The sequence below is a fragment of the Microcaecilia unicolor genome, chromosome 4 (assembly GCF_901765095.1).
Source record: "Microcaecilia unicolor chromosome 4, aMicUni1.1, whole genome shotgun sequence".
NCBI lineage: Eukaryota > Metazoa > Chordata > Amphibia > Gymnophiona > Siphonopidae > Microcaecilia > Microcaecilia unicolor.
Window position 1 is genome coordinate 233,338,679 of NC_044034.1, and position 25,187 is coordinate 233,363,865.

A 25,187-nucleotide genomic window follows, 5' to 3' on the forward strand; every position below is an offset into this window, starting at 1 on the left:
GCAGGTCTCTACCTCTCCAGTTAAAGGTCCACTCTACCAGGGTCATAGCTACTTCCTTTGCAGAGGCGTGTGCCATCTCTGTGGATGAGATTTGTCAGCTACGTGGTATTCTGTCCATATGTTTGCAAAGCTTTACAGATTGGACATTCTGGCACGGCACGATGCTGCTTTTGAAGCGGTTGTGCTGTTTTCAGGGACTGTCGAGTCCTGGCCTCCTTGAGGACTGCTTTTCTATGTCCCATTCATCTCTGGATTGATCTGGGGGACGCTATGGAAGGAAAAATTAGTTTCTTCCTGATAACTTTATTTCTATTGGTACCCACAGATCAATCCAGAGGCCCACCCTTCTTGTTTGTCTTGCAGTTTTCCGGAGGTGTCTTTTGGTGGATGCAGCTCGTGATGAATCAGTGCTATTCAGAACTGAAGAACAAAAATGAAACCGCTTTGCATCCAAGGGAGTATATGTATTGCTGCAGCTTTAGACTCTAGAGCTGTATCGTTTGCTGTCCCAGTTTGTCTTGCTACCTATTTGGATTTGTCTTGTTTTGATAGCATTGCAAGAGGCAGGGGATCCTTTGGGCGTTGTTGAGGTCTCTGCTTTAGTATTGGCCGTACTGAAATGGAAACTGCTTCACGGGGTCCTATATAACAGAACTTTGGTGTTCTTTCTATCTCCACCTGCTGTTAGGAGGACATAGCCCATTCATCTCTGGATTGATCTGTGGGGACTAATGGAAAGAAAATTATCAGGTAAGAAACTAATTTTTCCTTCTACCTCCTTACAAATACATGTTCGCAAATTCACAAGCAACACATATATTCTGTGAACCATGCTCTGCATGGTTTCCCCATTTGTTATAACTTAAACTTTTATATAGCAAAATGTAAAAACCTTACCTGTTGTTTATTGGTTTACTTCTTAAAGCAACATGGGGGTCCAAGGACTTTGGAAACTGCTGGAATGTACAGGGAGACCTATCGATCCAGAAACACTGGAAGGAAAAATCCTTGCTATTGGTATCCTTAAAAGAGATTTGAATCCTGTTTGTTTGCTAAATAAAGAGTTGCTAGATTCACTGGTTGTCTTTTAGGTAATATATGAATTGGACAACAAAATATACATTCATTAACTAATATCTGACCTTTATTTAAAAGAGCTTTATTTACAAAACTGTTCTGAATTTGAATCTCTAGAGTGATTTTTCCAGTTTGCCTACCATGGTACTCTAGGGTGCTAATTTTCAAAGCACATAGACTTATAAAGTTACACGGAGGGGCATTTTCGAAAGAAATGTCTTAAGTTGGAATTTGGACATCCAAATTCAGAGGGGGGGGGGGGGGGAAAGGTCATTTTTGAAAAAAGATGGACGCCCATCTTTCGTTTCGAAAATACCAAGGACGTCCTTAGATTTGGACATCTTTGATTTTCAGCGATTTTCGAAACCAAAGACATCCAAGTCTAAAACATCCAAATGCAAGCCATTTGGACATGGGAGGACCCAGCATTTGTAGTACACTGGTCCCCCTGACATGCCAGGACAGCAGTGGGGCACCCTAGGGGGCACTGCAGTGAACTTCGTAAAATGCTCCCAGGTACATAGCTCCCTTACCTTGTGTGCTGAGCCCCTCAAAACCCACTACCCCCAACTATACACCACTTACAGGTGAATGGGGCACCTATATGTGGGTACAGAGGGTTTCTGGTGGGTTTTGGAGGGCTCGCTGTTTCTTCTACAAATGTAATAGGTAAGGGGGGGTATGGGCCTGGGTCCACCTGTATGAAGTGCACTGCACCCACTAAAACTGCTCCAGGGACCTGCATTCGCTGTCATGGACCTGAGTATGACATCTGAGGCTGGCAATCAATATTTTTAATGATTTTTTTTTAGGACGGGAGGGGGTTAGTGACCACTGGGGGAGTAAGGGGAGGTCATCCCCGATTCCCTCCAGTGGTCATCTGGTCATTTCGGGCACCTTTTTGTGCCTTATTCGCAAAAAAAACCAGGTCCGGGTGAAAACGTCCAAGTTTTAGTCTTGGATGTCTCTTCTTTTTTTTCCATTATGGCTCAAAGACGTCCAAGTCTTAGGAACACCCAAGTCCCGCCTTCACCACGCCTCCGATACGCCCCCCCCCCCCCCCCTCAGATTTCGACGTCCTTGCAATGGACCTCCGCTAGAGACGTCCAAAATCGGGTTTCGATTATACCGATTTGGACGTCTCTGAGAGATGGATGTCCAAGTGCCGATTTATGTCAGAAGATGGACGCCCGTCTCTTTCAAAAATGAGCCTGATAGTAACTTATGTAACTTTGTGCTTTGAAAATGGGCCTCTAGTGTCTTTAGACATAATCAGCTGTGCCATGGAAACGTGTCCACTAGTGCCTGATATTCAGGTCCAAACTAGCACATGGGCTTTGCTGTTGACACGTTGCAGCAAAAAGATACCCATGCTGACTCTTAAATGTACAGAAACTCCTTTCTGAGAAAATGTGTAGTCACACGTCTCTCTCCTTTCTAGATACAGAATGCGTCATGGAGTGTGGGAAGTAAAAACCAATATTTAGAGTATGGACAGCCAAGCCTAGGGTTACCATATGTCCGTTTTTACCCGGACATGTCCTCTTTTTGAGGACATGGCCGGGCAACCAGGTGGGTTTTGCCAGCCTACCCATGCAGACGGGTGGGCCTAGAGGTGTCCTATCCTCCACTTCCTTTACCTTACTATACTGCCCTGGTGGTCTAGTGACCTCTTCGGGGCAGGAAAGAGCCTCCTTTTTCCTGCCCCCAGCGCCTGCATACTGTTCGTAGCTGACGGTCCCAATGCTGATTCAAAATGGCCGCCAGTTGAAGTCTCGCAAGGCTGCTTCAACTCTCGGTGGCCATTTTGAATCGGCGCCGGGACTGGAGTTAGCAAGGAACAGTATGCAGGCACTCCGGGCAGGAAAGAGGGGGCTCTTTCCTTCCCCGAAGAGGTCACTAGACCACCAGGGCAGTATAGTAAGGGGAGGATAGGACATCCTTAGGGGTGTGTAATGTGGCTGGTATGTGACGGGGTGAAGTGAGGGTGTGGCGGGGGGGGGGGGGGGGGGCGCGGTATGTGTCCTCTTTTTTGAGGAAGCAAATATGGTAAGCCTAGCCAGGCCTTGTTTTGTGCAGCACATACAGAACCACTGACCTCTCTCCTTCCTGAGCCGCCTCCTTTGGTGGTGCTTTCAGTGATTCCCTAATTTTTGAGTTTAAATTTTTTTATTAGATCCAAATAACTTACTATAAAATTCAATAGAAATCAAACAAAATAAAACATGGAAAAGAAAATAAGATGATACCTTTTTTATTGGACATAACTTAATACATTTCTTGATTAGCTTTCGAAGGTTGCCCTTCTTCCTCGGATCGGAAATATGCAAATGTGCTAGCTGACAGTGTATATAAGTGAAAACATTCAAGCATTACTATGACAGTCTGACAGGGTGGGAGGAGGGGGTGGGTAGGAAGTATGCATGGGGACATCAAAGCATATCATTGATATTCTAACAGGGTGGGTGTGGATAGGTGAGGGGAGGGTGATCAACAGAGACATACAGCTTTATGGGTGTTAAAATATTCAATCATTCTGACTTCAAAGGTCTTACATTCTTGTATGGTTTTAAAGTTACCTTTGAGGATTTTCACTGTGAAATCACTGGTACAGTGTCCTGGTCCTGTAAAATGTTGACCAACAGGCGTGGGAACCCTGCTGGCACCAGTATTGTTCATATGATGTCTATGTAAATTGAATCTTGTCTTAAGCATCTGGCCTGTTTCTCCAATATAGCATCCTTCGTTACATTTTTTACACTGAATGATATATACCACATTGGAAGATGAGCAAGTGAAAGATCCCTTCCATATCATCAAGCTGATCAATCCATAGACTGGTGGGTTGTGTCCATCTACCAGCAGGTGGAGATAGAGAGCAAACTTTTGCCTCCCTATATGTGGTCATGTGCTGCCGGAAACTCCTCAGTATGTTCTCTATCTCAGCAGGTGGTGGTCACACACAGCAGCAGCTCTGGCTAGGCCTCCAAGCCTAATTTTTAGGTTTTGTTGAGTGCCTGGGGTTGAGGGCTCTTTTGAGCAAGTGCAAACCTGGTGGTGCCAGGTCCCTCCTTTTCTCCCCCCTCCCGCTGGCTCCGTTAAAAAAAAAAAAAATTTTGAACGTCCTTAAAGGCGTTTATTTCGACGTTTATTTAAGTGTCTATTGCAGCTACTCACTAGGACACCAGGTCGTTACAACTCGGAGCGGACAGCAGGTAATTTTTACCTTTTTATAGCGGGCAGGGGGTTCCCCGATTCTTCTCCTCGTGGCATATGGCGTCTGAGGGCGAGGGCGCAAAGGGTCACTCCCCGGGTCGCTTGAGCGCTTCTAGAGGGGATGCGGGGGTCTTAAAGCCTGATTCGCCCTTGTTGGGTGACAGTTTCGTGACCGATGAATGTCCCGGTCCTTCCTCTGGCGTGGCGGTTTTTCCCGCCATAAACGCCCATCCCCCGCTCCTCGCCTCCGCCATCTTGGCCGGCCACGCGGCTCGGACGGCTTCTTCTTGGGCCGCCCTTGAGGTTGGAGACATTAATGCCATGAACGCCCTTAATTTGGGCGACGGCACAGAAGCGGCTAAAGTTAAGAGCCATTCTTCCCGCGCGGCTCCTTCGCGGAGTTTCGCGCCGGACGCCATTTTGGATGCGCAGCATGTCTCTCCCCCGCTATTGCGAGCGCCGGTTGAGGGTGCGTCTAGGGCTGTTGCCCAGGCTGCGGAAGTGCACAGTTTGGGGGGTTTCTCCCCCGAGTTTGTTTTGCTGCTGCATCAGGCCTTCCTCATGCACAACGCTGCCCCTGCTCCCTCGTCTGGTAAAGAGGTTGAGGTTCCCAGAGGTAAACGTCCTCGGGTTGATTCCCAGGCCTTGGAGGAATTTGTCTCCTCCGATGTAGATGAGGGCAGCGTGTCTGAGGTCTCCCAACGGTCCTTTGTGGATTCCTTGGAGGAGACGGATCCCCGCTCGGATGGAGCGGATGACCCCTCTGCAGCGCGGCTTTTTAGCCCAGAGGATTTGCCCAACCTGTTGTTACAGGCCATGGACACTTTGAAGATTTCCTCTCCGGAGGACGTCTCTCCCTCAGCCCCTGTTGGCTCTGCCATTATGCTGGGGACGAAGCGCCCGCCTAGAACCTTCCACGTGCATGATGCCATGCACACCTTAATTTCGGCTCAATGGGATGTCCCAGAAGCGAGCCTTAAAGTGGCTAGGGCTATGTCCCGCCTCTATCCTTTGGCTGTGAGTGAACGTGAGGCCTATCTGTGGCCTACCGTGGATTCTTTAATCACTGCGGTGACTAAGAAAACGGCGTTGCCGGTGGAAGGTGGCACGGCCCTAAAGGACGCCCAAGACCGAAGATTGGAGGCGGCCTTAAGGTCGTCCTTTGAGGCGGCTGCTTTAAGTTTGCAGGCCTCAGTTTGCGGCTCCTATGTGGCCAGGGCGTGCCTGACTATGGTGCAGCGGGCTTCCCCCTCGGATCATTCCTTGAGGGCTGATTGGCCGGCCCTGGAATCGGGCTTAGCCTATTTGGCAGACTTGCTGTATGATGTCTTGAGGGCCTCAGCGAAAGGCATGGCTCAGACAATCTCTGCGCGGCGGTGGCTTTGGCTGAAACATTGGTCTGCTGACCACGCCTCTAAATCCCGCCTGGCTAGGTTGCCTTTTAAAGGCAAGCTGCTCTTTGGGGTCGAGCTGGACAAAATCGTGACCGATCTCGGCACGTCTAAGGGCAAGAAATTACCAGAGGTCAGGGCTCGGGCTAGTACTCGTCCCGGTACCTCCAGAGGACGGTTGCAGGAAGCCCGTCGGTACCGCCCGGGCAAGTCGGGTTCCTCTGCCCCCTCTTCCTTCAAGAGGAATTTCTCCCCCAAGCAGCATTCCTTTCGCAGAGACCGCCGTCCCGGAGGTGCTCCCTCCGGTCCTCCCCCAGGGTCTCGTACCCAATGACGGGGTCTTGGTCCACGCCCCAGTGCAGATTGGAGGACGGCTGTCCTCGTTTCTGGGCGAGTGGACCACAATAACTTCAGACGCGTGGGTGCTGGAAGTCATCAGAGACGGCTACAAACTAGAGTTCTGCCGACCCTTAAAAGACGGGTTTGTACTCTCTCCCTGCAAGTCTCCGGTCAAAGCTGTGGCAGTGCAGCAGACCTTGGACAATCTGATCCACCTGGGCGCGGTCGTTCCGGTGCCAGAAAGTCAGCTTGGCAAGGGACGTTACTCCATTTACTTTGTGGTACCAAAGAAAGGAGGTTCTGTCCGGCCTATCCTCGACCTCAAAGGGGTCAATCGGGCCTTGAAAGTGCGGCACTTTCGCATGGAGGCTCTCCGCTCTGTTATAGCGGCAGTGAAGGCAGGAGAGTTCCTGGCATCCTTGGACATCAAGGAAGCGTACCTGCATATTCCCATCTGGCCTCCTCATCAACGCTTTCTGCGTTTTGCAGTCCTGGGACGACACTTCCAGTTCAGAGCCCTCCCTTTCGGGTTGGCTACTGCTCCGCGGACCTTTTCCAAAGTAATGGTGGTCATCGCGGCCTTCCTACGAAAGGAAGGGGTACAAGTCCATCCTTATCTGGACGACTGGTTGATCCGAGCCCCCTCTTATGCAGAGTGCGGCAAAGCTGTGGACCGGGTAGTTGCTCTTTTGAGCTCCCTGGGATGGATCATCAACTGGGAGAAAAGCCAGCTGCGCCCGACTCAGTCCCTGGAGTACCTGGGAGTTCGATTCGACACTCAAGTGGGCAGAGTGTTCCTGCCAGACAATCGGATTGTCAAACTTCAGGCTCTGGTGGACCAGTTCCTAGTAGCCTCTCCCCTTCGGGCTTGGGACTATGTGCAGCTGTTGGGCTCTATGACGGCCACGATGGAAGTTGTGCCCTGGGCCAGGGCTCATATGAGACCACTTCAACACTCTTTGCTGCAGCGCTGGACTCCGATGTCGGAGGATTATGCTGTGCGCCTTCCCTTGGACCCAGCAGTGCGCAAGGCGCTGAGCTGGTGGATGCAGACAGACAAGTTGTCTGCAGGAATGCCTCTGGTGACCCCAGAGTGGATTGTCGTCACGACGGACGCCTCGTTGTCGGGCTGGGGAGCCCACTGCTTGGGAAGGACAGCGCAGGGGCTCTGGTCTCCTGCAGAGGCAAAGTGGTCTATCAACCTCCTGGAACTCAGAGCCATTCGGTTGGCGCTTTTGGAGTTCATCCCGGTACTGGTGTTGAAGCCTGTACGGGTCCTGTCGGACAATGCCACGGCTGTGGCCTATGTCAACCGCCAGGGAGGTACCAAGAGCGCCCCTCTAGCCAAGGAGGCTATGAATCTTTGCCAGTGGGCGGAAGCGAACCTGGAGCAGCTTTCAGCGGCCCACATTGCCGGAGTCATGAATGTCAAGGCGGACTTTCTCAGTCGCCATACCTTGGAGCCAGGAGAGTAACCTATCTGCTCAGGCGTTCTTGGACATCACAAAGCGCTGGGGCCAGCCGAGCCTAGATCTGATGGCGTCATCGGCCAATTGCCAAGTGCCGCGCTTTTTCAGCAGAGGACGGGACCCTCGATCCCTGGGAGTAGATGCTCTTCTCCAACAGTGGCCGACACAAGAGCTTCTCTATGTGTTCCCGCCCTGGCCCATGTTGGGCAGGGTGCTAGACCGGGTGGCAAAGCATCCCGGCAGGGTAATCCTGGTGGGTCCGGATTGGCCCAGGCGTCCCTGGTATGCGGACTTGATCAGGCTCTCAGTCGACGATCCTCTGCGGCTGCCAGTGGAGCAGGGCCTGTTACATCAGGGTCCCGTGGTGATGGAGGATCCCTCCCCCTTTGGTCTTACGGCCTGGCTATTGAGCGGCAGCGTCTGAGGAAGAAGGGCTTCTCAGACAAGGTCATCGCCACTATGCTGAGAGCGAGGAAGCGCTCTACTTCTACTGCTTACGCCAGGGTTTGGCGTATCTTTGCAGCGTGGTGTGAAGCAGGCTCACTTTCTCCCTTCACTGCTCCAATTTCTTCAGTGTTGGCGTTCCTGCAAGAAGGTCTGGAGAAAGGCCTGTCGCTCAGTTCCCTTAAAGTCCAGGTAGCGGCTCTGGCTTGCTTCAGGGGCCGCCTGAAGGGTGCTTCCCTGGCTTCGCAGCCAGATGTGGTGCGCTTTCTCAAGGGAGTTAATCACCTGCGCCCTCCTCTGCACTCAGTGGTGCCTGCGTGGAATCTCAATCTGGTACTAAGAGCATTGCAGAAGCCGCCTTTTGAACCCTTGTCGAGGGCATCTCTGAAAGACCTGACGTTGAAAGCAGTCTTTTTGGTGGCTATCACTTCAGCCAGAAGAGTTTCCGAGCTACAGGCGCGCTCATGTCGAGAGCCTTTTCTGCAGTTCACTGAGGCAGGAGTGACTATTCGCACAGTGCCTTCCTTCCTGCCCAAGATTGTTTCTCGCTTCCATGTGAATCAGCAGCTCTGTCTCCCTTCCTTTCATAGGGAGGACTACCCAGAGGAGTACTCTGCTCTTAAATATCTGGATGTGAGACGAGGCATCATCAGATACTTGGAAGTGACCAATGATTTCCGGAAATCGGATCATCTGTTTGTCCTGTTTGCAGGTCCTCGTAAGGGTCTGCAGGCTGCTAAGCCTACAGTGGCAAGATGGGTCAAGGAAGCCATTGCAGCGGCTTATGTGGCCGCGGGGAAGGTGCCGCCTATCCAGCTGAAGGCTCACTCCACGAGAGCTCAGGCGGCCTCGATGGCAGAGGCCGGATCCGTCTCCTTGGAAGAGATATGCAAGGCGGCAACTTGGACTTCGGCTCATACATTCTCCAAGCATTACCGTTTGACTGTGGCTGCACGGGCGGAGGCCCGGTTTGGAGCTTCAGTGTTGAGGTCAGGGATTTCAATGTCCCGCCCTGGGTGAGTACTGCTTCAGTACATCCCACCAGTCTATGGATTGATCAGCTTGATGATATGGAAGGTAAAATTATGTATAATCATACCTGATAATTTTCTTTCCATTAATCATAGCTGATCAATCCATAGCCCCTCCCAGATATCTGTACTGTTTTTATTCTGGTTGCATTTCAGGTTCAAGTTTAATCTTCAGTTACTTCAGAAAGACTTCGTGTTCAAGTTTTTTCACTTGGATTCTTCAAGAGTTAAGACGAGTTTGTGTTACAGTGAGCTGCTGCATTCCTCTCCCCTCCGTTTTACGGGGCTGGATTGAGACTTAAAATTCTGCCGGCACTCCCTCCCGCTTCGTGCGGCTGTAGGGCAGCTTTGTACCCCTCCCGCTTCGGCGGTGTTAGGGTCAGTCAGCTCCTCCCGCGGTTGCGGTTGCAGGATAAGCCAGATCCCCCCGCATCGGCGGGTGTGGTGTCCCTCCCCCGCTCCGCGGGGATGAGCTGGACGGATTCCCCTCCCCCACTTGTGTGGGGATGAGCTGGGTTAATTCCCCTCCCCCGTTTCGGCGGTGGTGAGCTGGGCAGAGTGTCCCTTCGTGGGTGTAATTCTCTAAGTGCTGAGTCCTGCGGATGGAGCTTTGATATCGACATACTGAGGAGTTTCCGGCAGCACATGACCACATATAGGGAGGCAAAAGTTTGCTCTCTATCTCCACCTGCTGGTAGATGGACACAACCCACCAGTCTATGGAATGATCAGCTATGATTAATGGAAAGAAAATTATCAGGTATGATTATACATAATTTTACCTTTATGTTGAATATCTTTCCTTTGTGGATGACTTTGGGGTCCTGTGAAATATTTTGGCATAGTTTGCAACTGGATATATTACAGGGAAGTGTGCCCTTCTGTTCCTTTTCAGTCTGTGAAGGAAGTTTACTTCTGATTAGCTTGTGTTTTAAATTGGGTGGCTGTCGGAAGGCCAGTACTGGTGGGGATGGGAATATCTCTTTCAGTAATTCATCCTCCTGGAGTATAGGTTGTAGATCTCTTATGATTTTCCTCAGTTTTTCCAGCTCTGGATTGTATGTCACTACAAGCGGGATTCTGTCTGTGGATTTTTTCTTTTTGTACTGTAGCAGATTCTCCCTGGGTGTTTTGAGGGAGGAGGCAATATTCTTGGAGATTATTTTGGGGTTGTAGCCCTTCTGTTTGAAGGATTCAGTCAGGGTTTTAAGGTGTCTGTCTCTGTCCCCTGGGTCAGAGCAGATACGGTGGTATCTTGTGGCTTGGCTGTAAATGATGGATCTTTTTGTATGTGAAGGATGGAAGCTGGAATTGTGGAGGTAGCTACATCTGTCTGTGGGTTTCTTGTATATAGATGTTTGTATACAGCCATCACTGATTGAGACCGTGGTGTCCAAAAAATTGACTTTTTCTGGGGAGTAGTCAAATTTGAATCTGATTGTCCCCACAGGAGGGACAAAACTACAAACTGGATAATTACATAGAAAGTTTCAGACATAGGGTTAAATCACAACTCTCCAACAAACAAAAAAGAATTCTGTACTATCTTACCCCACCAGAAAGAGCGGCCATAAGAACCCTACAAACTAACGAACGCATTATCATCAAACCCGCAGACAAAGGAGGCGCAGTGGTAATTATGGACATACAAAAATACATTGAAGAGGGGCACAGACAGCTCTGAAACTTTCTATGTAATTATCCAGTTTGTAGTTTTGTCCCTCCTGTGGGGGGACCAAACCTCTAAAATACTACCGGTACATCAATGACATTTTTATGATTTGGACGGAGGGTGAAGAAACTCTGAAACAATTTTATTCTGCATTCAATACATACCATCCTACAATCAGATTCAAAATTGACTACTCCCCAGAAAAAGTCAATTTTTTGGACACCACGGTCTCAATCAGTGATGGCTGTATACAAACATCTATATACAAGAAACCCACAGACAGATGTAGCTACCTCCACAACTCCAGCTTCCATCCTTCACATACAAAAAGATCCATCATTTACAGCCAAGCCACAAAATACCACCGTATCTGCTCTGACCCAGGGGACAGAGACAGACACCTTAAAAGCCTGACTGAATCTTCAAACAGAAGGGCTACAACCCCAAAATAATCTCCAAGAATATTGCCTCCTCCCTCAAAACACCCAGGGAGAATCTGCTACAGTACAAAAAGAAAAAATCCACAGACAGAATCCCGCTTGTAGTGACATACAATCCAGAGCTGGAAAAACTGAGGAAAATCATAAGAGATCTACAACCTATACTCCAGGAGGATGAATTACTGAAAGAGATATTCCCATCCCCACCAGTACTGGCCTTCCGACAGCCACCCAATTTAAAACACAAGCTAATCAGAAGTAAACTTCCTTCACAGACTGAAAAGGAACAGAAGGGCACACTTCCCTGTAATTTATCCAGTTGCAAACTATGCCAAAATATTTCACAGGACCCCAAAGTCATCCACAAAGGAAAGATATTCAACATAAAGGGATCTTTCACTTGCTCATCTTCCAATGTGGTATATATCATTCAGTGTAAAAAATGTAACGAAGGATGCTATATTGGAGAAACAGGCCAGATGCTTAAGACAAGATTCAATTTACATAGACATCATATGAACAATACTGGTGCCAGCAGGGTTCCCACGCCTGTTGGTCAACATTTTACAGGACCAGGACACTGTACCAGTGATTTCACAGTGAGAATCCTCAAAGGTAACTTTAAAACCATACAAGAACGTAAGACCTTTGAAGTCAGAATGATTGAATATTTTAACACCCAACAGAAAGGACTTAACAAGGATCTGGGGTTCCTAGCCCATTATAAACCATAAAGCTGTATGTCTCTGTTGATCACCCTCCCCTCACCTATCCACACCCACCCTGTTAGAATATCAATGATATGCTTTGATGTCCCCATGCATACTTCCTACCCACCCCCCTCCTCCCACCCTGTCAGACTGTCATAGTAATGCTTGAATGTTTTCACTTATATACACTGTCAGCTAGCACATTTGCTTATTTCCAATCTGAGGAAGAAGGGCAACCTTCGAAAGCTAATCAAGAAATGTATTAAGTTATGTCCAATAAAAAAGGTATCATCTTATTTTCTTTTCCATGTTTTATTTTGTTTGATTTCTATTGATAACCTTAAGAGTGGACTAACACGGCTACCACACTCCTCTACTTATAAAATTCAAGAAATATTTAACACACGAATAAATGACAGGCCCAATGTTAATCTCCTAACTTTGGGTTATGCTCCTAAATTGACCTCTTTAAAAATTTACTAGAGCTGAGTTTCTAAATTTATAGACAAAAGTACATTAAACTGCTAAATTTAGGAGCATAAGAAGTGATTAGCAACAGGAGAAATTTAGGGCAAGGAAAGAGTTTGGAGTTTAGCGTTGATTTTTCAGCACAAGGCTCATAAATTAGACTCGCAAACCTAGGCAAATAGCAAGCTCAAATTTATCAGCACAACTGTTAAGCCCCTAAATTAAGGTGAATTTTCAGCTGAAAATAGGGCACAAATTTCATTCTCTAAATTTAGGTGCTCTTTTGAGATATCAGGCCTGACATTTTTAACCATTCACCACTTAGCGCTTGTTTAACCCCCACCTGAACTTCATAAACCATATGGAGAATCAGTCCTGAGGTGGTAGAGATGAAAACAGTAACAGAATTAAAAAATGCGTGGGACAATCACAAAAGAATCCTGTTTAGAAGGATCGGATCCAAAGAAGCTTAGCGGAGATTAGGTAGGAAAGCCCTGATCGAGGCTGAATAGATTTGGATGGGCTGGAGTGGAGTTATTCAGGGTCTTTGACAACAACTTCAGAAATTTTTAGAACAAGGCCAGTGCCGGACAGACGTCTATGGTCTATGCCTGAAAAATGGCAAGGATAAATCAAGATCAGGTATACATATGATGTATCACTTTATACCATATGTAATGAGTTTATCTTATTGGGCAGACTGGATGGACCATACAGGTCTTTATCTGCCGTCATCTACTATGTTACAACCAAGTCACTAATACTTTTGCAAATATTTTATAATCCACCCCCAGAAAGGAGATGGGCCTATACAATTCACATTTCTGTGAGTCTTTTCCTTCCTTATGTATAAGTGTCGCCCCTGCTATTCTTATGGACCACAGCAGTCCCTGATTTGGCCCCAGACATGTATTAGAAGCCCCTCTATTCCCCCAAGGTTTAATAAAAATTTTGCAGAACAGCCATGTATCGCTGGGGCCTTATCTCTTGGCAAAACTTTATTGCCATCATTATTTCAAATTCCATTATAGGCTTGATCAACATTTCTCTGTCCTCATCTGATAACCCTGTACTTGCCCCCTTTAAATAGTTTTAATGTCCTTCTCCCTAGTGTCATGGTCTGCTTTATAAAGTTTTATACTAGGATACAAAGCAGTCCCTAATTTTGGAAGTTTCAGTGTTTTCATTCTATAGGCCAAGATCCTACTCACGTATTTGTCGTGTTCAAAGTATTGTTTTAGTTTTTCCATTTACAGCTCCAGAGCCTCCAGTTCTTCTCTAACCCCTTCTGGCTTTTAAGGCTATCCTTCACTCCAGCTTTTTGTGGCATCTTTTTAAACGGTAAAGCTATTTTTTTTTAAATACATGTCTCTTTTTTGCCCTACCCCTATTGAAGTTAGCTTGCCCCTTATTACTGCCTTGAGACATTCCCAGATCATCTTGACTGTATGTTTGCCCGTATCATTTAATTTCTAAATACTGTTCCGATTCTTGGTTTCTAGGTCTCCTGATCAGATATAAGGCTGTTATTTAATATCCAAATTTTCGCCCTTTCCCCTGGTTCCCATCTGGACCACACTGGAGCATAATCTAAGTAATTGATTTAGTGTAACATATATGCAAAAATAGGGAAAATCAAAGGGTAAAGAATTTGATATACTGCCTTTCTGTGGTAAAACCAAAGCAGCTTACATTTGTTTTATTCAGATACTTTCTCTGTCCGTAAAGGGCGCAAAATCTAAGTTTTGTACCTGAGGCAATGAAGGTTTAAGTGACTTGCAGGAGATGCAGTGGGATTTGAACCCAGTTCCCCAGGTTCTCCGCCCACTGCACTAACCATTAGGTCACTCCAAGGGTGATAAAAATGTTTTCACATCCCTTAGATTCCAGGTTTGTGTGAAAATCCCTTCTTATCAGTTTCCCTTCTGCAAATCCCAACAACCCTTTCGCTATGTGTTCAAAGAATTCACCTTGCCTAGCTTTTTAGGTCATTGAGATTCACTAGTGTTAATTGCCCCTGAACAGTAGCCTGTAGAAAAAGATACCTACCCTCTTTTTTTCCCTCTTAATTTTGTGGATGTGACAGTTTTTTAATCTACCAGTATCAAAACACAGACACCATGTATTTTTCTGTTCATCCAACTGGAGCCAAAGTAAACCTAGGGAAAATGTTTATGGAAAAATAAGTGCTTTTAACCTAGTTAACTCCTTGAACATACAGTGGCTATCCTACAGGGAATTTACTCCCATGGTGTTCAAGGAGACACATTTTAATACTACTAACTGGATTATTCACATTCCCTTTAACCCACTTGCCCCTCCAGCTCACCTATACATTATACATAACACTCGCACACTGTCTCACACTTGCACTGCCCTTCCAGGCTTTCCAAAATTTTTATTTTTTTTTATTGATGACAAATCCAAGTGAGCGAATCCAACAATATAAGTATACAATATTCCAGTGTCACAAGGTACATAATAAAGGTAAAACAGTACAAACCATCATCAGACTTTTATCAATTTATCCCCACCACCCCTATCCATTATTTATTTCCTCTTTATTTATACCAGGCGTATGAGTGAACAGAACACAATGATTGTCAATTACATAATAAAGCAATGTGAGAAACCCAAACATCTGGTCAGCATTATTCTCTGTATACCCAAAATCCCCCAATCATACCTCCTCCCTGCCCAGGTATCACCCCCCTTCCCCCACCTCCCTTCTTCACCAGAAGAACCTTTATCTCATAATACATTTATCCCTTTCCAGACTTTAATCCAATTCTTTTCACCCCCTTATATTTTTCCCATCTTCTCCCCTCAATCTGTGTCTCCCCATCACATGACACACCACTCCTTCTGTAGGTTTCATCATAGAAGTGACTCCCCAGCTATTTTCTCCCCCTGCCCATTTTAACTGGGTTCATTGGCCCTCTGGTAGTTCCCAGCACAGCCCTTGCTGCCCAACATATCTTTTTAGCAGTTCCATCAGCTGCAGATCTGCTTGTCTGCTTATTAAGAGTCTCTGTATTTATTTATCATGTCCAACTATGGCCCCCAGTTCTCTGGAAAGTCTTTGCAAACTCTTGCCACCTTTTCCAGCTTTTTGCCATTTGGGTCCTAGTGTGTCTTTTATCTGCTATTGTTCCCGTGCTTTCGTATCAGCCTTTCACACTCCTTGGATCCCTGTCTCAACTAGTGTGGTGTTTGCTTCCTGGACATTACGCATTGTATAGTTTTTCCCCTCCACTGTGAAAGATAATCCCACTAGATAAGAACATCGAACCGTTATTATCTAATACTTTTCTCATGTCTCTAAAGTCTCTATGGCAACACAAGGTGCTGGGGGCAATATCAGCAAAGACTTCCATATAATATTCCTCCCACTTAGCCTGGCCTAGCTTCCAAGCTGCCCTGAGGACATTTTCTTTATCAACATATTTGTGAAAACAAACTGCTATACTCTTGGGACAGTTCTGTTCCTAGGAGTCAATGTTCTATATTTCCTTTCTATTGCAGTAGAGTGACCTTCCTCTTGTGATCTCGCTTCTTGCAAAATCATTGTACAGATCTTCTGAGTGCACATGAAGCAGCCACCACTGTTTCTGGAATGCTCTGCAGCCTAAAATTTCTCCTCCTTGATCTATTTGCTAAATCCTCAAGTTTTAACAAGGTTTCTTTATGTGTTCTCAATTTCGCTCAGTTGCTCCTGCAGTTTTATCATTCTCCTCCCCTTGTTCTTCAGGTCTCTCTTCCACCTCGTTTAGACCTCAAACTCACTGCTATCTTTTGAAGTCCTTATTTCTTGTCTGAATATCACTCTGTACTGCAGTGATTTCTGTTCTTAATATCTGAAATTAGTTTTGGAGTTCACCTCTGGTCAGCAGTTGAGAATCCTCTAGTGCAGGGTCACATTCCTCATGGTGTTCCAACTCCTTAGCACCCTTGTGCTGTGAAGTCACCATCTTGCCTTCCTGCCATACTCCCATAAGCAAATACTTTCAAGTTGGCTAGCCTTTTCTTTGCTGCTAAACACTCCACCAATAGTTCCTGGAATATTAAATACCTCAGATATTGTTGACAAGCTCTTCCCTGGCTGGGTGAGTTTGCTTTTATTTCGGAGATGCACTGGAGCCAACTCTTAGGCTACTATCAGCTAAGCTGACATCACTTCCTCCTAGGTCACCTGCTTTGCAAACCAGGAGACGCCTTTCTCCAAGCCTTGCAGAAATAATATTTTGTTGTTGCTGTTTAATTACTAGATGTTTGCTTGCAAGTGAAGCTGATTTTCCCTCCTTGACATTATTGAAAGATATAAGCATTTGGCTGAACCAAGCAGTGAAAGGAGCCAGAGATCGTCAGGGGAATGCCATGCAGAATGCCCATCTCCTCGTGCTCTTTCACCGCCTTTGCAAGCTGCTCTTCTTCAGAATCAGGCCTGTCTTTGTTTTTGATGGGGGGGCCCCACTACTTAAGAAGCAGACTCTGGTAAGTTGATTTGCATTTGGGTTTTAGACTTAATTGAAACATGTATTTGGAAAGTTGAATAACTGAGTTACAATTCAGGTATATTAGAGCCTGTTCCTCAAAAGCCTTACATTCTGAATTGATATTTGAGGCAATAGAGAGTTAAATAACTTGACACAGTGCATATCAGTGGAAGAAGTAGGATTTGAACTTTAATTCTCAATCCACAGCTATAAGCACCTGCTTCATTAAATAGAAACCAAGATGTGTACAATCTTTCCAACATTTTATAACTTAAAGGGTAATTTTATAAAAGACGCCTAGGTAGGGAAGATGCAATATGTACCTAAGTGACTTTATAAAACTGCCTGACGAACACTGTTTCATAAAGTTATACCAGCTCTGAAATAGGAATAATTTTGTATTTATGTTTATTTAGGTCTTGACATTGTTCCTGAATCGCAGGTCAAATGGTTTACTGGTATCATCAGTGCATATGAGTATATTTGTGAAATATGCATATACAGTTGTGTGCAAAAGTATAGGCAATCCCAGGCAATTTTAATAAATCCTAAAGTGAACAGAAAATAACACAACTTTCACCTGGTACACAATCATCCTGCAAGTATTAACATATAAATATTTATTTGCTTATTTTAATAGATTGACAACAGTAAAGGGGCCCTTTTACTAAACTGTGTTAAATTTTGCAGTTACCATGGCTTAATGCAACAAATTAATGTGTGGTAACTGTATATTTAACATGGCAGCTATTAGGGGATGTGGCCAGCATTTATGTTGCAGGTTGTGTGTTAAAATGTCCACTAGAGCATGGTACTCTGGTTGCATTTAGCGCTGAGTGGATCTGCCCTAACTATAAGATGCTCTTCATGCCCGTTCTCCGCCCATGCCTGCGTAGTTATTTCCCAACACAAAAATCCTATAATGTGCAAATTAGCATATGCCACTTGTAAAAATACCACAAAAGCAGTTACTGCATTTGTGTAGTATCAGTTGATGTGCTAATTTGTGCGTTAAATGCTGGCAATTAAACATGGAAATACTAATTATTGCTACTTCCATATATGACTGCCAGTAACTATGTATATAAGAATCATATTCCAAACACTTTTAATCTGTAAGTGCAGCCAGTTAATCAGTAAAACCTTGAATACAGGAGGGAGGGATAATCACAATTACCTCCTTGATCACCACTTTCAAGCATTGGCTGAGACAAGAACTTTGCAGAAGCCCCAGTCAAACCTCCTACAATGTCATGGGATGTAAATGTCATTATCACCCAGGTGATGAAAGCTCCGTTAGAGCTACTTAACACCTGCAACCTGAAGTTTTTGACCTAGAAAGTTTTGTTCTTGGTGGCAGTCACTACATCCTGCAGAGTCGGTGAGCTTCAGGCCCTAGTGGCTCATTCAATGTGTACAAGATTTCACCACAACAGAGTAGTTCTTCACATACATCCGAAGTACCTTCTTAAAGTGTGACAGAGTTCCATCTTAACCAGACAAACCCTATGCCTACCCTGGTGCAAGTGCACTGCACACCTTGGACTCAAGAGAGCCTTGGTCTTTTATCTGGAGCAAACCAAAGTCTATAGACGGTCCACCCAGCTTTTTGTTCTTTCGACCTTACCTTAACAGGATGGGGATAGCCATTGGTGAACCTACATTGTCCAGTTGGCTAACAGATTGCATCTCCTTATCATACTCCCAGGACACACCAAAGGAGGAAGGAGACCTAAGAGAGCAAGGGATGGATGTGAATAGGGACAGGCAGGTGCGGGCAATGAGTTTAGGGAGAGACTAGCAGAACAGGCAGGACAGAAAATGTGGAATACAAACGTTTCACACTGGGGAACACAAAAACAGTAAACCAACCCCTATCCAACTCTCCTTCATAGAGTAGCTAAATCTACCTCTCCTCTCTCCAACTCTGCAACAGCACAAATGGGTCAAAAAAGACAAGATGTGGCTTGATTTAGTCGCTTTTGTATCAGGTCTATGGCTGGACATTTTCATTTCCTGCCCTAGACATCATCCAGCTATCCATTATCGCTTGAAGACATCCAAATTGTAAAGCTGCTCTCAGCATGTCTCCGGAACGCCAATTCAGAAAACGTCCTATTTGAGACGCCTAGCACACTTTTTGACATTTTCTGTTTGGTTGTTCCAAAATAGCAATTTGGATGTTTTTGACAGATACACTTTTTGGGGGGCATTTTGAGATATCCTCCTGCTTTGAAAATGAGCGCCTTATCTTATGTTCCTACTGTTTGTCACAGTGTGTGTTTGGGACTTTTGTGTTCTGAGACACCTGCATCCAGACTTGCACCAGATTACATTCAGATGGGGATTTCAGAGCCTGTGTTTGTAATCCTCAGCTGCTCCAGAAAGTTTCCTGGAGCTGTGCAGAATGCTGTTCTGTGCGCTCTGATTGTTTTATGATTATCCACCTTGCCTGACCTATCACCTGCAAATAATAAAAAGGTAATTATCATAATCATAACTGTTCTGAGTTCCAGAGTGAGTTTGTTTGCACCTAGCAGTGAAGATAGCAAGGAACGGTACACAGGCACAGCCTGGATCAAGCACTAGGCAAACAAACAGGGAAGCCCAGTTCAAATCCCGTTGCTGCTGTTGTTTGTGATCTTGGGCAAATCACTTAACTCTCCATTGCCTCAGATGCAATCTTGGGAAATAGCTAGTGATCCTAAATATAGCTCATCTTGAGCTACTGCTGAAAAATGTGTGAGCTAATTCCAAATAAATAATAGTCAGTGTTCCTGTTTTCCTGTAATGCTGCAGCAAGAACTGTGTAATCTGACCCTTTCCATGGCTTCCCAGGAGCTGGGTTGGGATCATGCATCTCTCTTCTCCTAACCACTCTGCTGATACTTTTCATTTTTTAACCTCCCCTGATCTCCTTTCTTATCCTCCCCTTTCCCTTGCCAATATCTCACTTCAATCCCTTTTGTAGCTTGCCAGAGCTGACCCAGGCCACCACAAAAAGGAGATGGACACTTCAGGCTGCATCATCTGCCACCAGGAAATGGTTCAAACTTTAAACCGGAGGCAGTAGAATGCTCATTGTGGTTGAAAATGCAACTCTCTCCAGGATGACACATCCCAAAGCACTGTAGCTGTCCTCCTCCTGAGAGCTTGAATCAGTGGTTCTGGTTTCAGAGGGCATTGGAGGGGCATTTACATGAGAGAAGGGATCAAGAGGAGGAAATCTTTTTTTATTTTGGTTGGGGGGGGGGAAGAGAGACACTGGTGGGGAGAGAGGGTGAAAGGGTCTCAAGGGGAGTTGAGAGAATCAGTGGAACGTGCTAAGGCTGTGGAGGAAGGAAGTAGGGAGAGAGAGCAGTGGGATAGGGAGAAAGCAGAATAACTGGTGTCAGGGATATAGACTCCTACTTCCTCTAATCCTGTCCTGGATTGTAGTCCCCATTCTCTCTCCACATCCACCAGTGGATTTCTTCTCCCTCTCCATAAGCTCTTCTTTCTTTCTCCCTTCCCAGTATCTGATGTCTCTTTCCTTCCTTCCCTGATCCCCAGGATCCTTTTCCTCCCTTGATACCTGAGATCTGTTGCTCATAAAAGCCCCCAATTAATTATACGGACATATTGTTTTTATTATGTGAAAGTATTTTTATTGAATAAATTAATTTTTATATTCATGTCCTAATTTATTTGTCGGGGAAGACCTGGAACACAGTTTTGCCACTTCTTTTGAGACTCCAGAGCAGCAAGGGTGTTCTAATTCAGTCCCTTCTGTCCCTGGCTTCACAGTTTCTCTTCCCTTTGTCTACAAATTAATCCGTATTTATATCATGCAATATGCAGGTAAAGCAAATTTTTGCAAATGTGCCACACACTTTCCACAGAATGTCAGAAACGTTTTCTCAAAATTTGCCTACTCGTGTCCTAGAATCTGCCTCTGAACTGCCACTGGAAATTGTGGGCTTTGACTAAGATAATGGTGTCATGGATGCTTGGAGGCTGCTAGAGAGATTAACTGACTAAACTGATTAAAGTATCTTTGATGAGGTCTGATATTGCTTTACATTTTTCAGGCTAAGAGAAGACAAAGAAGGGAAGTTGCTGCCAGTGATTCCAAGAAAACAACTGAGAAACTTATGAAAACTCTGTTAAAAAGACAAGCTATAAAGATGGCATTAACTGACAAAAGGCAAGAATGGAAGGGACTGTTAGATTTATGTTTTGGTCAGGGTGTTTACGAGTGGAGAGTGAAAGGTTTGGTTTTCATAGTGTGAGTTTGGTATAACTCTCTGTATCAGTACTCTACTTTTATGTTTTTTTTGTAGTGGAGAACTGGACCTCGGCCTCTCCCAAGTTCAGAGAAAAGAAATCGATGCCATCTATGTGCTGCCTTCTCTAGAAGAGAAAGAAAAAACCAAGTATATTTTACATTTTTTAAAACTCTTTGTACTGTTTTATTGTAAATTGTGGTGTAGGATCCCATGCTTAGTGCAGAGAGCTACAAGCCATGAGAATGCTTGTTACTCATGGGTTCTAGTCCTCTCTTTTGCTGGTTTGCAGCTGTTGATTGATATACAGTGCTTTACAAAAGTCTTCACACCCTTGCACATTTGTCACATTCTGCTGTCTAAAAAATACAGTTCAAAATGCATTAAATTAAGAGTTCGTTTTATCGACCTATATAATATACTCTACACTTTCAGTATGAAAGGGGAATGAGAGAAATATTAAAAAATTATTTCAGAATAAGAAACCACAAAGTCTCGATTGCATAAGTCTTTACAATCTTTGTGAGAGAAACTGAGCTTGGATTTGCTATAAATTATTAACGGGGCCCATAAGAAGTTGAATAGCACCTGTCTGTATACCACCAGAGCAACTTAGCTTATTTGAATACTACTAGATGAAGCATTGAGCTGTTTTTGTTGTATGAAGTAAGTTGTATATGACGCGATGGTGTAAAGAATTCTGGGATAAAGTTGTTCAAAGGTACAAACTGGAGGAAGGCTTATAAGAAAATTTTCAATGTGTTTGACTTGCCATTGTTGCATTGTCAGGTCCATCACTGTAAAATGGGGACAGTTCAGTACCACCAAAATGCTGCCTTCCTGTACTTAATGATGTCCTGTGTCTCCTCAGTTTATTTTTTTCTGCTCTGTTAAATGAATGCAAAAACAAAGAGATTTTACTTTTTGTTTTGTTTCGAACATTATATTCTACTAGTAGAAAAGGCCCGTTTCGGACACAAATGAAACGGGCGCTAGCAAGGTTTTCCTCGGAGAGTGTGTGTGAGAGTGACTGTGTGAGAGAGGAGAGTGAATTTGCAAGTGTGTGTGCGTGGCAGAGTGAGACTGTGTGCGAGTATATGTCTGTGAGAGAGAGTGTGTGTGCCTGGGTCCCCCCCTCCCACCTAATTCCAGTGTCCACCCTTCCTCCGAGTTCCAGGGTCGTCGTCCCTCCTTTCCTCCCTCCCTCCATTCCTCCGAGTTCCAGGGTCGTTCCCCCCGGTTTTTTTTTAATTTTTTGTACAGGTGGTGCATTCCTCCCCTCTCGTCCCCTCCTCTGAATTCCAGACCCCCCCCCTCCGAGTTCCAGACCCCACCTCCCTGCCTCCCTCCCCCTGATTTGCAGACCCCCCTCCCTCTCTGTATTCGAGTTCCAGACCCCACTTCCCTGCCTTCCTCCCTCCTATTTGCAGACCCCCCTCCCTCCGATTTACAGACCCCCTCGGAGTTCCTGACCCCTGGACCCTCCTGCCGCGACCCTCTCGAGCCCCCCTTCCCGCACGCACACAAACAGATTCCAACTTGATCATGTCATTCGTCTACACCGCACGGCCGAGAAGAGGACTTCGGCTGGCGGGGGTTGGGGTCCCCCGCCAGCACAGGTACGCGACGGCGGCAGGGGAGGATTGGTGGTGGGAAGGGGGGCTCGAGAGGGTCGCGGCAGAGGGGTCCAGGGGTCAGGAACTCCGAGGGGAAATCGGAGGGAGGGGGGTCTTTGCAAATCGGAGGGAGGGAGGGCGTTGGGGTCTTGAACTGGCAGCTGTGGGTGGCAAGGGGGTTGACGTGCCCGGGGGAGGCTTGGGTGGTGCCCGGAGGGGGTGTTGATGTGCTTGGGGGGGAGGGGCTTGAGTGATGCGCCGAGGGGGGGGGGGGTTGTCTGCGGTGCCACGCTTGTGTTGCAGGGAGCGGCGCACTCACAGCTGATTCCCAGGCAGGGGGAGAAGTACCCCTGCCTGGGAATCAGCTGTGAGTGACGTCAGCCTGGCTACGGAGCCTAGCTCAGGAGCCACGGACACAGGCAGCTACTTTAGAACGTTAATGGTGAGAATTATTATGTAGGATTTGTTCAAACAAATGAAGAAAGAAAAAAATATATCATTTTATTAGTTCCTTATTTTGTTTTTATTCGTGCAAAAAATTTTGCAACCGAAATCAGAGTTCCAGCCATGTCCTCAGTGTGGAAGAAAGATTCAGGACTTTCACATCCATGTCTGAGCTCAAAGAATAATTAGTCTTATTGCAAGTATTGTGGCAGGATATCTTTGTGTGCTGAAAATAACTGACAGCTAGAGGTTGGGCGCGTGGGAGCAAGCTCAGCCCACTCAGGTCTGATGTCGTGCCGCGGGCTTTTAAACAACTATTTCAGTGACTGTGTGAATCGTTTCCCTTCTGCGAGAGTGGAATATTTGCTTTCATCTTTGATCTTTCTGCATGCTAGAGCCTAGGCGTGCGAGCAAGCTCTTCCCACTCAGGTCCGTCAGACACTGCAGACGCTTTTCCAGTGGCGCCTAGTAGCACCCCGCCACTCAGCACACCACCTAAGGTGCAAACCAAAAGCTCGAACCTTAGTGTGCCCCTTTGTGCAGCTACTGGTGCACGGGAGGTACTGAGTTATTTTCTAGGGCTTGTATTTATTTTTAACTCGGTCACATAGACTACAGTGTACAGCTTTTTTTATACTTTAGGAATTTGAGTTGTGCTTATCATACAGTGGTTCTAGGTTTTCATTTTTCTGTTAGTAGGTGGGGGGGGGGGGGGGTTCAATAACAATGTAGTTGTTCTTGCTGAGTTTCCAACAGTGATTAGTTACAATAGCAAACCCAAGCAGTTCAATTATGTTCCTAGAACTCGATATTTACTGGATGTGCTTCATTCCTCCAATCGGGCGATTTAAACCATTACAACCGGATCTAAGAATGTATCTGTTAAGAAGTATAGAGCTAATCTTTCAAATTTAAGAACCTTTCCACATGATTGGAATTATGTTAAATCTGATGCTACCTCACCAGTTCCTTGTCTGTATTTCAATGCTCGTTCCTTGAAAAATAAGTAGTTGCTAGTCCGTGATTTAATCCAGGATTTTGATCTGGTTTTTGTTTTTATAACTGAGATTTGGCTAAATGAGTTGGAAAGTCCTGTCATACCACAAATCTGTCCTTTAGGTTATAATTTCCTTCATTAATGTCGAACTAGTAAGAAAGGAGGAGGATTAGCTATTTTTTTAAATCTTTATTTATTTATTAGGATTTATTTACCGCCTTTTTTAAGGAATTCACTCAAGACGGTGTACAGTAAGAATAAATCAAACGTGAGCATTAGTCAATTACAGCAGTAAAAATATGCAAATAACAATACAAAGTATGGCATAGAGGTGTATGTTCAAAGCACTTAGACTTACAAAGTTCCATAGTAACCTATGGAACTTGTAAGTCTAAGTGCTTTGAAAATGAGCCCCTATATAGTATACTACTTACAATGTCAACACAATACACAGTAGAAACATTTTAATTGACAATGAAGGGTATAAGCAAAGATGGAACATAGAGAGTAAGAAGAGATAGATAGAAAGTAAGGCGACTAATTTAAAGAAAGTTGCACATAAAGTCAGAGAGCTGGTTAAATCAGCTAGGATAGGAGTGAATAAACATGTCCTGCTGCAGTATGTGCAGCCCGTGTCACTTCTTGGATGCGTGAATGAGATTAACAAGTTATTTACTTCTTCCATTAAAGGCCTGGTTGAAGAGCCAAGCTTTCACCTGCTTCCTGAAGTAGAGATAGTCTTGTGTTAAGCGGAACCTTTCAGGTAGTGCATTCCTTAGTGAGGGGGCTACTCTGGAGAGGGTGAGGTTATTGAAAGTCCTTGAGAGGACCTTACTGTCCTTGGCGATGTGTAGAGGATCATCCTGTTCTTCAAGTACTTGGGGTCATTTCCTTTCAGGGCCTTGAAGATCAGACATTGTACTGGTAGCCAATGGAGTTTTTGTAAAAATGGTGTGATGTGGTCACATCGCTTGCAACCTTCTACATAGTAACATAGTAGATGACGGCAGAAAAAGACCTGCGCGGTCCATCTAGTCTGCCCAACAAGATAAACTCATATGTGCTACTTCTTGTGTATACCTTACCTTGATTTGTATCTGCCATTTTCAGGA

The 25,187-nt window shown here is 45.5% G+C and overlaps 1 protein-coding gene across 2 annotated transcripts in view; it reads left to right on the plus strand.

Moving 5' to 3' along the window:
• The window catches only part of ERCC5 (ERCC excision repair 5, endonuclease), a 141,425-nt gene that overhangs the window by 23,098 nt on the left and 93,140 nt on the right, over positions 1-25,187 (plus strand). The window contains exons 1-5 of one of the 2 annotated variants that reach the window (XM_030201332.1): positions 729-750; positions 926-1,017; positions 16,576-16,751; positions 20,824-20,939; positions 21,076-21,168. In XM_030201332.1, coding sequence (XP_030057192.1) covers positions 930-1,017; positions 16,576-16,751; positions 20,824-20,939; positions 21,076-21,168 — 473 coding nt within the window. In that variant the 5' untranslated portion in view covers positions 729-750; positions 926-929. Of the gene's footprint in view, positions 1-728; positions 751-925; positions 1,018-16,575; positions 16,752-20,823; positions 20,940-21,075; positions 21,169-25,187 lie in introns of those variants that run through there. The other variant, XM_030201331.1, reaches the window with a different exon arrangement.